The sequence below is a fragment of the Lichenostomus cassidix genome, chromosome 2 (genome assembly GCF_008360975.1).
Source record: "Lichenostomus cassidix isolate B80296 chromosome 2, HeHo_3.0, whole genome shotgun sequence".
Taxonomy (NCBI): Eukaryota; Metazoa; Chordata; class Aves; order Passeriformes; family Meliphagidae; genus Lichenostomus; species Lichenostomus cassidix.
This window is the reverse complement of record NC_139482.1, coordinates 2,235,178-2,249,620: the sequence shown is the minus strand read 5'-3', so window position 1 is coordinate 2,249,620 and position 14,443 is coordinate 2,235,178. Positions and strand designations below refer to the sequence as shown.

General features: G+C 44.1%; 1 protein-coding gene across 7 annotated transcripts in view; it reads right to left on the bottom strand.

The window, feature by feature from the left end:
- OBSCN (obscurin, cytoskeletal calmodulin and titin-interacting RhoGEF) overlaps window positions 1-14,443 on the bottom strand; it is a 168,083-nt gene that overhangs the window by 104,049 nt on the left and 49,591 nt on the right. For 4 of the 7 annotated variants that reach the window (XM_085050086.1, XM_085050087.1, XM_085050088.1 and 1 more), the window contains exons 25-34: window positions 14,158-14,427; window positions 13,101-13,367; window positions 11,376-11,642; window positions 10,029-10,295; window positions 8,883-9,152; window positions 8,181-8,447; window positions 7,186-7,452; window positions 5,417-5,689; window positions 3,020-3,286; window positions 1,919-2,185 (exon numbers count right to left, since the gene is read on the bottom strand). In XM_085050086.1, coding sequence (XP_084906212.1) covers window positions 1,919-2,185; window positions 3,020-3,286; window positions 5,417-5,689; window positions 7,186-7,452; window positions 8,181-8,447; window positions 8,883-9,152; window positions 10,029-10,295; window positions 11,376-11,642; window positions 13,101-13,367; window positions 14,158-14,427 — 2,682 coding nt within the window. Of the gene's footprint in view, window positions 1-123; window positions 391-1,040; window positions 1,305-1,918; window positions 2,186-3,019; window positions 3,287-5,416; window positions 5,690-7,185; window positions 7,453-8,180; window positions 8,448-8,882; window positions 9,153-10,028; window positions 10,296-11,375; window positions 11,643-13,100; window positions 13,368-14,157; window positions 14,428-14,443 lie in introns of all 7 variants that reach the window. The other 3 variants (XM_085050083.1, XM_085050085.1, XM_085050084.1) reach the window with 1 other exon arrangement.

Genomic DNA, 14,443 nt, shown 5'->3' with positions numbered 1-14,443 from the left:
CAATACAGAGCCAGGAACATGAAACCTCTAAGAAATCCCACTGACCAAGTTCTGGTTGACCAGAAAATGCTGCCAAATATGCTACATTTGGGGTTTAAAGAGAAACGTGGGTAGGAAGGTTACCATTCACTCTCAGAGCAGCCGTGGTCTCCTGCTCTCCACACACACAGGTGTAGCTCCCAGCATCTGTCAGGTCGAGGTCTTGGATAACCAGCTCGACAAAGCGCCCTTCCCGTCTCATTTTGTATTTCCCGTCTGGGATCAGCACCTTCCCGTCCTTCCTCCACTGGACAGAGCCGCCCGGCCGGCTCAGCTCGCACTGCAGCGTCGCCGTCCCGCTCTCCGTGGCCTCCTCGTTCCTCAGCTCGTGCTTGAAATGCACTGGCAGGGCTGAGAGATGCAGAATGGAAAGGGATTGCTACCCCAGACCCTGCTCAGAGGCTGAATCGTGATTTTTTTGTGTCTGCCTAAGCTTTGCTCCAACGCCCTTATCCTCAAGAACATCCTGTCTTTTTTCATGGATGGTAAAAGAAATTCTCTACTAAATTGTTCTCTCTTTTTTCATGGATGTTAAAAGAAATTCTCTACTAAACTGTTCTCTCTTTTTTCATGGATGGTAAAAGAAATTCTCCACTAAATTGCTCTGTGGGAATCAAAATATACGTGATAATGGTTGAGGTCATGCATAAAGAGAGACAAACTCATTCTCATCATTAAACATGATGAACCCTCTGTAACAAAAAATTCCAAGGAATCTTATGATTCCATCAAATTCAGGAAAACACACATGCAGGACAACATCCTTCACTCGAGGGAAGGTAGGAAGACAACACAACACACACATTAGGCATAAGGAAAGTGATTGAGGATGGACACTGGGGACAGGAGTGACATGAGAAAGTGGAGGAATGACAGCAGTAGAAGGAAATGAATGAAGGAATGACATGAAGGAAGTTGTTGTGAGGGAATGTACAGAGAGCAGGAGGAAAGAGATGGACAAAAACACTCCAGAGTTTCACAGGTTATTTCTGCCTTTTTACCATTCACTGACAAGGCTGCTGTGGTTTTTTCCTTCCCCACTACACATGAATAGTCTCCAGCATCCTTTGGCTCCAGGTCATGGATCAGCAGCTCGGCCACGGTGCCCTCCTGCCTCATCTTGTACTTGTTACTGGGCCGGAGAAGGGTTTGTCCCTTCCTCCACTCCACGGTGGCCTCTGTGCCCAGCTGGCACCTCAGGGTGGCTGTGCCACCTTCCTCAGCTTCCACAGGCTTCAGCTCTTCTTGGAAGAGCACAGACACAGCTGGGGAGTGAAGCATTCTCAGTTTACTTCAGGCAAATCATCACCACCTGGTGACCTCATACAGGACTTAAAGCCAAAATAAATTCAAATTCTCTCAGCACACACAGCAAAGAAGTTCTGACCTACCTGCACACCCAGGACTCTGCTGATATTTACAGTAGCAACAAGAGTTTTGCATCAAATAAAAAGGGAACAATTATTTCGCAATAATTAGAGCACCAAAATAATTACCCTTCTTCTGCTCAAGGGCTGTTTGTCACAGATGTGAAAAAAATGGCTGAGAATGTAGAGAGAAGAACTGGATATTCTTCAATAGAAGGTGTAGCTGAGACCCTTCTTACCTCTTGGCTTAGAGCTTGGACAGCCATCTCTATCCAAAGCACAAGAGATATTTCATGGGGGAGAAAAGATATTTCATTATCAGATACCTTTGACTGATATGTTTTAGCATGAAGTTATTATCCCAGAAAACAAAGAACATAACGGACCCAGCCAGAGCTGCCTGGTGTTTTGCTGATCCCTATTTTCCTGAACACTCTCTGCAAGTGTCCAGGAGCAGCAGGACCATGGCAAGAACAACAACAAATGGTCACAAGCAGGTGTCTCATTCCTACCATGGATTTTGACTTGGGCTGTGGTCTGCTGGTCTCCAGTGTCACAGGTGTATCTTCCAGCATCTTCAGGCTCTGCATTATGAATCACCAGCTCTGCCACTGTCCCCTTCTGCTTCATTTCATATTTGGCACTTGCCTGGAGCGTGGCTTCTCCCTTCTTCCACACCACGGTGGCATCGGCTTTTGTGAGCTCACAGCGCAAGGAGATGGATTTTCCTTCTTCCATATCCATGTTCTCCAGGGCTTGTTTGAAAAGGACAGGCACAGCTGGAACACAGAGCCAGGGGTTAGGACAGGTCCTCTTGGCCTGCTCTACATCAAATGTCCCCATGAGAGCTGTGACCCCTAGATACTCCCTTGGCTGTGTGGCATCAAGGAGATTCTGCCTGGAAGCAGAATAAATCCCTCCTGGAAGGAATAAATCCCTCCCCAGATGTCATCATCTTACTGGATTCCTGGGAATGTGGGGGAAGTTTCCTTCATTTTTAATAAGGACCCTTTCAGAATCCTCTGGGCATCATCACCTAGTGAATTCCCTGCTCCTGCAGGGCTCTGAAATAACATTTCTATTCTATATTTCTCCTGCTTTCTGCTCCAGCACATACTCCTTTTTCTATGCTACTAAAGGCACTGTATTTGGGGAGGGGAAATGGAATCGAAGAGTCTTTGTAAGGATGTTTTGGGGACTCTGGAAGTCTAAACATTAATCACTTGTCCACTTGCATTTTTCCAGGGTCTGAACTTAAGTTTTCACAACCTTGTGCTCCAGTACTACTGGTTTCCACTTCCAACTCCAGTTTTAATCACAGCCATGTAAAGCAGCCAATAGGGCAGGAATTACAGCACAGAAAAGATTAATCCTCTGTGCTTCAAATAATTATTCTTTTTCTTAGTGGGCAGTTACAGATTTAAAACCCCAGATGGAAAATGTGGGATCATATGAATTAAATATATACTGGTGCCTACCAGTGTGAAATGTTACATTTAAATTTTTCTTATCAAAGATGGCACTACCACAATAAAATCAATTGTTACGTGATTTTTTTTAATAAACCTGTTAATCACTTGATAAAGTGTGGCAATGTGCCAAACTGTACCCACCATTCACTTTGACCCGAGCAGTGGTTTTCAGCTCCCCAGCACTGCAGGTGTAATCTCCAGCATCTATGGATTTCACATCTCGAATGATGAGCTCTGCCACAGTCCCATGCTGCTTAAATTCATACTTCTCACTGGCATAGAGAACAGTGTCTCCCTTCATCCACTTCACTGGGGTACCAGGTTTGCTGAGCTCACAGGTCAGCCTGACCTGCTTTCCTTCTTTGGCTTCTTCGTTTTGGAGCTCTTGCTTGAAAAGAACTGGTGTTTCTGGAAAGAGGAATAACACAAATGTTGTGAGGTTGGAAATTGCTTTTTCATTTTAGCATCAGCCTTCGTTTTTGAGACAGAAAATCACAGGAATGGAAAAGCACTAGCAAAGAGTAAACAGATTCTGACATCTCACATCTGGCTGCCAGCAAATTACAGCAACAACAAAAAAAGAGGCCAGATGCTTCTTTTCCTTCTAACCACTGTCTGCACAGTTGAAGATGCTGCTGCTCTTACTGCTTTCATTATCAACATCAGAGGTAGATGCTGCACTGCAGTTAGTGACACAAACTGTGCTGCAGATGGGTGCTCAGAGCTGCACCAATGGCACAAAAAACATAAAACTTCACTGAGGTCAACTCACACAAAACACAGAGGACACAGGAATGGCAAAGCACTTTCTGTCGTGACCAGCAGTATAGATTTCTCTTTATAAAAATCCCCTACAATGTATTTTTTATCCAGCATGAAGACAGACTTAAAACCAGCACAGAGCAAACACAGAGAGGGAAGCACAGCTGAACATGACAGGGTCCCCATGGAGATCCCCCTGCAGCCTCTGCCCCAGCCTGGGATTCAAGGCTTTAAGGTGAGCTGGTGCAGGGAAAAAACCTTTTGGGGGGAAAAATCCTCAGCTGAAATGTTCAGATAAGGAAAAAATAAATTCTTCTTGAATTCTGCTGTCCTATGAATATGCAAGTCAGCCACTGATCTGTGATGCACTTTACCTGTGGCTGCTGGAAAACTACAGCCTATGATCCTCTTTCCCTTTTACCTCTAGTTTGGGACACTCAGTGTCCCATGACTACTGAATTTCTTTTTCTATTTTTGCTGTTCTGATGTGACCCTAAAAGATAAAGAACAGTCCCAACAGTGTATTTCTTGTAGACATCCTTACGACTTGACTGCTTCATATCCACTGGTGATCTGAATCCGTGTGTTTAAATCCTACATCCACCCACACCCTTTTCTGTGAGGGGAAAATGGGGCTGTTTTGGAAAATTACAAATGTGGTTCTTTTCTAACAGATAATTGCTCATCACAGGTGAGACCCAGGTCCTACTGAAGTCAACACAGGTCTTTGTTTTATGTGTAATGGGTATTGGAAAAACATCCTTGTGCTGTATAGAAAGACAGAAAATTGGGTCCATTAACCACCAGCTCTTCTTCATTGCACCATCAAGGTCTTCTCTTTCTTGCCCAGCCTCAAGTTGGTTCTTCATGCTCTAAATAAATCCTGTGAGCAGCTTGTCCTTCCAGTCCGTGCTCTGAGGTTCAGCTTGACCATTCCAACAACCTAAATCCTTTTTTCTGGTTCACACTGAGTTCTCTAATCCAGGTGCAGTTTCTGGTCAGTCCACCCCAAGTATGAAACACCAGCTGCACACAGGACATCCTCTGGCCTGGCCAAACACAGCCTGTGCCTGTAAAACCTCCCTGAACTGCCCAAACCTCAAAGGGGAGTGATTAACTCACAGAGACAGAGCTCCTCCTAAACCTGGGGCTGCACAGTGACTCAGGATGGGCAGAGCTAATACAACGTGAGAGCTGGTGAACCTGGTTCTGCCATGGGTCAGACCCAACTGGTACCTAACTCAGAGTTAAAAGACTCATCTGAGAAGAGAACTTTGGCTTCAGCTCAGACAACAACTCTAGATGACATAACCATAGAACACTTTGGGTTGGAAAGGACCTTTAAAGCTCATCCAGTCCAACCCCCCTGCCATGAGCAGGGACATCTTCAACCAGACCAGGCTGCTCAGAGCCTCACCCAACCTGACCTTCAATATTTCCAGAGATGGAGCCTCCACTGCCTCTCTGGGAAACCTCTTACAGTGTTTTCACCCTCATTGTAAAAAACTTCTTCCTTATATCTAATTAAATCAACCCTATTTTAGTTTAAACCATCTCCCCTGGCCCTGTCAAGCAGGAGAGCATCTCCTGCCCGATGATGCTCTTTGGGTGCATTGCTCTGAATAAATCTGAAAATCCTAAAGCAATCAAACAGACAAACAGACAACGGTGGTCAATTTGTAACATTTTTTTCCTTTTTTTTTTCCACCTACCCACACCAACCCCATTTATTTCCACTCATCATTTCCTCTCCTGCAGTTGTGACGATAGATTTACCTTTAACAACCAAACTGGCAGAGGTTTTCTTATCACCAGCTTCAAATGTAATGACCCCCGAGTCCTTCAGTGAGAGCTTTTTCAGCGTTAGCAGGTGATATCCACCAGGCTGGGACTGGATCTCGTTAAGTTCATTGGTATGGAGTGGGGTTTTATCCAAAAACCACTGCACTCTGCTACAGTCTACGGGAGAGATTCTGCACTTGAACGTGGCAGATTCTCCTTCTAACACAGTGACATCCTCCAGGTCTTCTGTTATTAGCACTTTCTGGCCTGAAAGGAACATAAATACATCAATTACTGGAATCTTCGCTTTCTCGCGTGAAAATCGACATGGAAAAATCCCAAGGTTTCCCACTTGAGCATTGCAAGAAAGAAATATGTTCATGGTACAGAAAGATTGAAACATTATTGCCCTGATACTGACCACAAAACCCACTCACAGGAAGATAATATATACAGGACACACACCAAAATAGGGTAAAGACAACTTCAAAGCACCAAAAAAACATAAAGCAGAACAAGTAGCAGTACAGTGCAAATCCAGAGTTATAAACTTCCCCAAATGAAATCCCTGGAAAGGCTGGAAGGATGAGTCTCTGACAGCATTATTGGGCTCTAGACCTCACTGAGAGATGTTCCCTCCCTTGACAACCTCCCTGATTTTCTAGAGCAAATATAACTTGGTGTCTATGGGATAGAACCACTGAACCCCTACCTTCTTAGAGTTTAGTCCAACCATAAACACAGTGAAAGTGGAGAAAATTTCTGACTGTGGCTTTGGTAAAAAACCCCAAAACATCTGCCCTGAAAACCTGCCTGTATAGATAGATACACCCCTAATTAAAAAGAAATGTATAAATACATATATAAAGGTAAGCCTAACTATAAATATATATAAAGTAAGTTTATCGCTGTATGCAAAAGTATTTCTGATGATTCTGCTACTTATAAAACCAGTACAGAGATGTTTTACTTTGATGTTCATGACAGAGAAATATTTTTTCCACTCAGAAAAGCTGGTGTTAAAAACCTCAGAGTGAATTCAGACAGCTCAGAGCCTGAGATTATGATGGGGATTAAACACATTTGTTTGCTGCTCAAAGAATCTTTTCTGCTCTAACATATGATCAGAGGAGGAGTCTGACTTTACCCCCTTGTCTCTAATAACTATAATAATTAGCAAGTGGACACTGCTCCTGTGCCTCCATCTCATTATTCTTGAATCATTTTTTCAGAGGGCAGGGATAGATGGGATATTGAGAAGAAATTCTTCCCTGTGAGGGTGGTGAAATATATATTGTATATATATATTTTAATTGTCAATTTTATATATTTGTAACCTTCCCAGTACTTTTCCCTACCCTTTTTCCCAGCTAAAAAGACCAAAGGCATTGCAGAGCTCCAAGCCCTGGGGAGCACAAGGTTCCTCTCCTACCTTGGTTCTTCCTGGGAACCAAGGTTGAGAACAAAATCTTCAAAACACATTTCCATAAATAAGTACTGCTAGTACCAGGAGTGGAGGACTCCAAAGAAAGAGCTTGACCTGAGAGAAATTGCATCACCACCTGTCCTCCTAATTAGTGATTTTTATCAATTATGCTAATTTCCTAAAACCTATAAAACTGTATTCACCCCTGTGGGGTTGGGCTTTTGTGGACATTCATCCATAGCTGCCCCTGGAGCTCCAAGAAAGATCCACCTTTATATTATCTCCTATGCTAAAATTATCTCCATTTTCATTTCTAGGCCAAAAAAGGCAACAATACCTTGTACAGTTAGCTTGGCTCTGGACTGGGCGTCACCAATGTCACAACTGTAAGTGTCACTGTCACTTTTCTCCAAGTTCTTTATGGTCAGCTGGAGGATTTGTCCTTTCTGTGTCATCTCGTATTTCCTGCCAGCCCTGAGCTCAGCGATGCCTTTCCTCCAGACCACAGAGGCTGCAGCTCTCTCACTCTGGCACACAAAAACTGCAGTCCCACTTTCATCGACTTTCAGGTCTGAGAGTTCCTTGACAAAATAATTGGGTTTTTCTGGAAGGAAAAAAAAGAAATAATAATAAAAAAATAATGACAGGGACAGATTTGTCACCCAAACTAATCCTGAGCATCCAGAGTGGTCTTGGATCCCCACTGCCCCCACTTGCAAAATGATCAAATAAATAATCATAGAATCATCTAGGTTGAAAAAGATCTTTAGGATCACCAAGTCCAACTATTAACTTAGTCAATCCATGTCCCCAATAACAATATCTACACAGCTTTTAAATCCCTCCAGGGGTGGTGACTCCACCACTTCCCACTTGGGCACCCTGTTCCAATGACTGACCACTGTTTCCATGAAGAAATTTCTCCTGACATCCAATCTAAACCTTGAGGCCATTTCCTCCCATCCTATCAGATGGAATGGATCTCAGAAGATCACCAGGTCCTTCTCCTGTCACAGGACAAATTAGGTGAAATATCTCCAGGAAAGTTTAATGTCATGGTCCAGGTACAGGTGGGATCTGTCTTGCAGACAGCTTTCAACACTCATATTCAGAGAATAATAATTAAAATTGCCAATTTTGACTGGCTTTTTACAGAGCCCATAAGATTGCTCAGTACCCACAAGGTGTTATTTCATATCTAATTTTTATGAAGGTAATAATCAGTGGTGTTTTTTGAAAAGTAAAAACCAATCCTGCCCAGGGAGATGGAGGAGAAGAACATCTCCCATGGGTTGTAGACATTTTTTCCAACCTCTGTACACTTCAGCTGACCTTGCACTGTGATCCTGGCAGTTGTTTTGGAGCTCTCTGTCTCACAGGTGTACTCTCCACTGTCCTTGACCACAGAGTCACGGATGATGAGAATGGCTCGTGTTCCCTCCTGCTGCAGGTCGTATTTCTGGCTTTTCCTGATTGCTTTGCCATCCTTGTACCACCTGATGTTCACATCAGCTTTGGACAATTCACAGCTCAGGCTGATGTCCTGCCCTGCTGGGGATGTTTTATCCTCCAGCTTTTTTGTAACTTCAGTAGGTTTTTCTGCAGAGATTTAAAGAAAAAAAAAAAAAAGGACCTTTGCATGAAAATCATGATCATGGTATGGTTGGGGTTTTTGCAATTCAAATTATAGAATCCCAGAATGGTTTGGGCTGGAAGGGACCTTAAGGATCATCTCCTTACAAACCCCTACCATGGGCAGGGACACCTTCCACTATCCCAGGCTGCTCCAAGCTCTGTCCAACCTGGCCTTGGACACTGCCAGGGATCCAGGGGCAGCCACAGCTTCTCTGGGAAGCTCTGCCAGGGTCTCACCACCCTCACAAGGAAGAAATTCTGCTGTATATCCAACCTAAATTTCTCCTCCTCTAGCTTAAATCCTAATACCCATGAAGTGTTTGCATCCATGGTTTGCTGGCAAACCTCATGAAAACACACCAAAGAAATCAGCCCCCAGAACCTTTCTGACCCCGTTACCTTTCACAACCAGAGAGGCCTTGGAGCTCAGACCACGGGCAGTGAAAGTGACTTCCCCAGTGTCATCAGGAATGACATTTTTGATACTCAGTGTGTATTTCCGACCCGCGTTGGAGGCTTTAAATCTCCCACCACTTTCCACTTTTTTCCCGTTCAGCATCCAGCTGAAGTCATCAATGCTTTCATGGGACAAAACACACTCAAAAGTGCAATCTTCTCCCTCCTGGATTTCAGTGTTCTTGAGGCGTTTGGTGATACCAATGTTCAGTTCTGGAGGACAAAAATTACATTAATACAAGTTAAAAATGCTTTTATTACAGACATGAGTAATGAAATTTTTAACTAATAAGAAGGATTTATCTGCTGGACTGGCAGGACTCCACTGCATTCCTTGCAGATGTCTGTGACATGGACAGGATTTCTCAGGCTCAGAATCACCACAAAATTACAGAAAAAGGGATATGTGAACCTCCTGGCTGTGCTCAGGAAGGACCACATGAAGAACAGCTCAGTGAGGAAGAGTCAAGATTCAGTGAGGGAGAGAAAAGTTGTCAGAAAAGAAGCCTCTGGGACAAAGTCTGAGTTTCTTCTCCATGCTGACAGAAGAAATGGGATGTTTGAATTTTTTTAATTGCTACTACTGGCATGATGGTGTTCAAATCAGGCAAATCCAATTTTTTTTTCCTTAACATTATGAGTTTGGAAGCTGTGAACAAATCTTTGTCCTTCAGGCAGACACAAGGATTAGAGGACAGGCTGAAGTTCTGGGTTCCTCAATAGACAATGTTGTCCTGCTTTTGTGTTCCTACAATGAACACTGAACCAATAGCTCAAGATATGAAACAGGCTGCTTGGCTTTTTTTTTTTTTTGGTTGATTTTTGGTTATTGGATGGGATTTTAAAAGAAATTTTTAGCTTTTCTGTGAGGATTCCTGCACCTTAGGGATGTTCAGGAAGAAAATATTGTTGCTACATTCCTGACACCCAATTTTCCCTGAAACCCCAGATATACTCACACCAAAAACCAACAAGGGTTGTTCAGACATTGACATGTTATGTGAGATTTTTTCAGGAATTCAGGCCCAGGGGACCAACCCCACCCATATTTCCATCATCCCTTGACAGCCCAATGTCTACAACACTTACCCTGAACGCTGACCTTTGACTTGGCCACGTCAGTGCCGATGTCACAGGTGTATAACCCTGCATCTGTCTTTTCCAGGTCATGGATAAGGAGGCACAGGGTCTTCCCAGACTGTATCTCCTCATACTTCTTGCTAGGAGCAATCTTCACACCATCCTTCTTCCAAACAGGCTTGACCTTCTCTTTGGAGACTTCACATTCCAGTTTGATCACTCCTCGCTCCTCACCAAAAATGTCATCCAAGGATTTCATGAAGACAGCAGGTTTCTCTGAAGGTTAAGAGGCAAAACAGAGAACAACCAGGATGTCTGAGACATTTTCAGATGTTATCAAATATTTGGAGAGATTAATAAACTCTTGGCAACTTTGCCGATAGCAACACAGAACCTGAACCAGCATCACCCACCAGCACCCCCAAGTCCTTCATCCTGCTCTCAATGCCTTCACCCTGATCTCAAATCCTTCATCCTGATCTCAGTGCCTTCATCCTGATCTCAACACCTTCATCCTGATCTCAACGCCTTCATCACGAGGGATTGCCCTGACCCAGGAGCAGCACCTTGCATTGGCCTTGTTGAACTTCAAGATTTCACATGGGACCACTTCCCGAGCTTGTCCATGTCCCTCTGGGTGGCATCTCAACCCTCAGGGTGTCACCTGCACACTTGCTGAGGGTGCCCAAGAACATGCTGAACCACAGAAATTCATTGTGTGACTAAACTTTAAGATTTATGAAGGACAGCAGGAAACTCTTCACTTGGCTGATTGAGTCCAGCTCCAGAACTGATGCATTAAAATCCTAGAATCACAGAATATGCTGAGCTAGAAGAGACCCATAAGGATCATCCAGTCCAACCCCTGGCCCTGCCCAGGACACCCTAACAATCCCAGCCTGTGCATCCCTGAGAGCATTGCCCAAACACTCCTGGAGCTCTGGCAGCCTCAGGCTGTGCCCATTCCCTGAAGAGCCTGGTCAGTGCCCCAGCACCCTCTGGGGGAAGAACCTTTCCTGATATCCAACCTAAACATCCCATGACTCAGGTCCAGCTGTTTCCTCAAGTCCTATCACCAACCACCAGAGTGAAGAGATCAGTAGCTGCCCCTCCACTTCCCCTTGTGAGGATGTTGAAGCCCACAGTGAGGTCTCCCCTCGGTGTTCTCCAGCTGACCAAACCAAGTGACCTCAGCTGCTCCTCACAAGCTTCCCCCTCAGACCCTTCACCATCCTCATGGCCCACATTTAATAGCTCAATGTTTTTTATACATTAAACAGCATTGCCCCATGGATTTGGTAAATACTGGCTCATTTGCACCTCTCATTTGCAGTCAGGAGTGCAATCAGGACCCACCTATCACCTTCAGCCGCGCGCTCTCTGACACCTTGTCTGACTTCATTGTCACCGTGCCAGCATCCTCAGGCTTGACCTGCTTCATGGTCAGCATGTAGCACTTGCCAACGTTCTTGATGTCGTTGAAGTTGTTGGTGTAGAGGAGGGTGCCGTTGAGGAACCACTCCACGTCCTCATCATCGTGGGACAGCTCGCAGGAGAACACAGCAGAGCTGTCCTCCTCGATCTCCACGTCCTGCAGGTGTTTGAGGACCTCCACATTGCGGGCTGAGGGAAACCAAGGGGCACCATCACCACCACCATCATAAAGCAGTTGTTATCACAAACCATTTCATGATGTTTGTTAGACAATTTGTTCTGGTTTCCTGCACACCTTTGGTCACCACATTTCATTTACTTTGCTCTGCATTTGCTCCAAGAGGAAAAAAATCCATTAAAAACACTAAAATTGTCTAGAACCTTCGGTTCTCTTTTTATATATAAATCAGTGTGGGGGTTTTGTTTGTTTGTTTTTCATTTAAAAACAAGTCATTCTTTCTACAATGACGTTACAGAGATCCTAAATATCCCACAGAGCTCCAATCCCTGTGTTCTGGTCACTGCACACACAAACACATTTTAACTAAATTACCTCTCTTTTTCAGGGAAATTGTGACACAGAAGATGAGATGAAGACAATGGTTTTGGCCACAAAGGCAAAGTACAAAGAGATTAAGCAACTTGCTCAGGTTTAGGGAGCAACAGGAATTGGATTATTTCTTCCCCAGTCATTGGCCAGGGATTTCTCTTTGCAGCTTCTCTGCTCATGGAATGCTGGTTCCCAAGGATGAGATAACTCAGAGGAGGCTTTGGGAGTATTACTTGGGTATATATATATATATATATATAATTTGTTTGGATAGAATGGAGTTACAGGATCATTTCAGTTGGAAAAGATCTCTAACATCATCAAGTCCAACCATCCCCCAGCACTGCCAAAGGCACCATGAGGCCATGTCCCCAAGTGCCACATCCCCAGCTTTTAAATCCCTCCAGGGATGGTGGCTCTGCCCCTGCCCTGGGCAGCCTGTGACAATGTTTGATCACACACTCAATAAAAAAACCTCTGCAAGGCCAAACTGTTACCAAGAGCTGCTCCCTGGACTTTTGGAAATGATTCTGTGGCTGAGCTCCAATTCCTGCTGAAAGTGACACAGTGAACATCTTTTCTTATAGTGTCACCTGAGGGGAAGAACTGGCTAAAAACAGTTCCATACCCAGATGAGGTAGAACATCACTTTGAATAACAATTGTACTCAGATATAAAATTGAAGCTATAAAATGTATATAGAGCAGAGATACAAATGTATATCACATGAACAAGCTGACACAGTGGTCAGGAAATTAAAAACACAGCTAAGATCACCAGAATCAGAGGCCTGCAGCAGTTTAACATAAAGGATATTTTTAGTAGAAGGACCAGAGGTCTAATTCCTTGTATGAAAGGGACAATAATGTGTCTTGACAAACATTAATTTCTACCTTACCCACATGCATTACCAACTTCCCAGCAAGCGATGGATTTCAGGACCACAGAATCAGCAGTTTGCTTGTGACACTGCATTTACATAAAATTAGAAGATAATTGTGGGGATCTACCTCTCCTCTGGAGGAGGAACCCAGAGTGAAATAGAGAACCATAAAAACCAGCACCAGGCCAGCCTTGCTACTGAAAACCTCTCATACCTTCAACACTCAGCGTGGCTTCGGTCTCGGCGATGCCAGCCTTGCATTTGTACACTCCAGCGTCCTCAGGCTTCACCTTCATGATCTTGAGCTCTGCTGAGTACTGCTCCCTCTTGATCTTGTACTTCTCAGAGGGCTCAAGGAGCACTTGGCCCTTGAACCACTTCACATGCTTTGGGGAAGGCCTGAAGTCACAGGACAGGATGACTGAGTGTCGCTCCAGGACGGTCTTGTCCTCCAATTTCCTGGTGATCTGGATGTTGTAATCTGCAAGGCAGGGTTGGGAAGGAAAAGAAGATCAACCTAAAGTACAGGAAGGTTTTAATCTGTATTTCATGCCCATTAATTTCATGTATTTTATGTAATTTTACAACTGCTCAGACCCTGCTACAAGTGTCTCTAACAGAGCTCATGTGCTTTGGAGCTACAACAGCACAATGGGAAAGCTGATTTCTGTGAGATCATACTGTATATTAACTATCAAGTTCATGGTCCACTTCTGGCTCAGTGCTTGCTGAATTGCTCTCTAACTGAGGTTTTTATTCAAGTAAGAGCAAATTAAAGACAAAACAAGGACTTCAGCACGTGATTGGAGAGATTTACCATGGTGACAGCAGAAGATAAAAAGCCTTGAGGCTTTGTCCTACATCAAGTCAACGACAAAATGAATTAAGTAAATGAGCTATCAAACTTGTCTAGTTCAGAAATGGAAAAAAATAAACTCTCCTGGCAAATTTCATCTGTTTTGTCCTCCTTGGTAAAGTCAAGAGAACAAAAATAAACCAAAAACTAGTTTTAGCTTGATAGACTTCAGTACCAGGGACACCAAAGTCATTTAATCAGATCCCTGCCTAACACATTTCAGGCTCAGAGAGCATCCAACATTGCTCTCAACAACTTGCAATTGGGAACTAAGCAGATCTTCCAGGTACACACACATTTCCAAGAGCCCAGCCAGTGGATCTTGGAGAATATCTGTAACAAATTACTTTCCAGGTGCTGTGAGAGGGAAGATCTTTGTTCTGACTCATGTAATAGATATTAAATAGCACATTACCTCTGACGAGCAGGTTTGCTGTGGATTTGGATTTGCCAATGGAGAACTGGATGGTGCCTGTCATATCAACACTTGTTTTTATGATTGTCAGCCTGTGGATGGTGCCTTCCTGCTGCATGATGATGTTCCTGCCAGCCTGCAGGGCTGCTCCCTTCAGAAACCACTTGGCAGGTTTCACCGATGGGATGGATGTCTCACATTCAAAATTGGCCTCCTCAGGCTCAGTCACGTCCTCATCACACAACTCCTTTACAATATTTATGGCTTGCTCTGGATGGAACGAGAG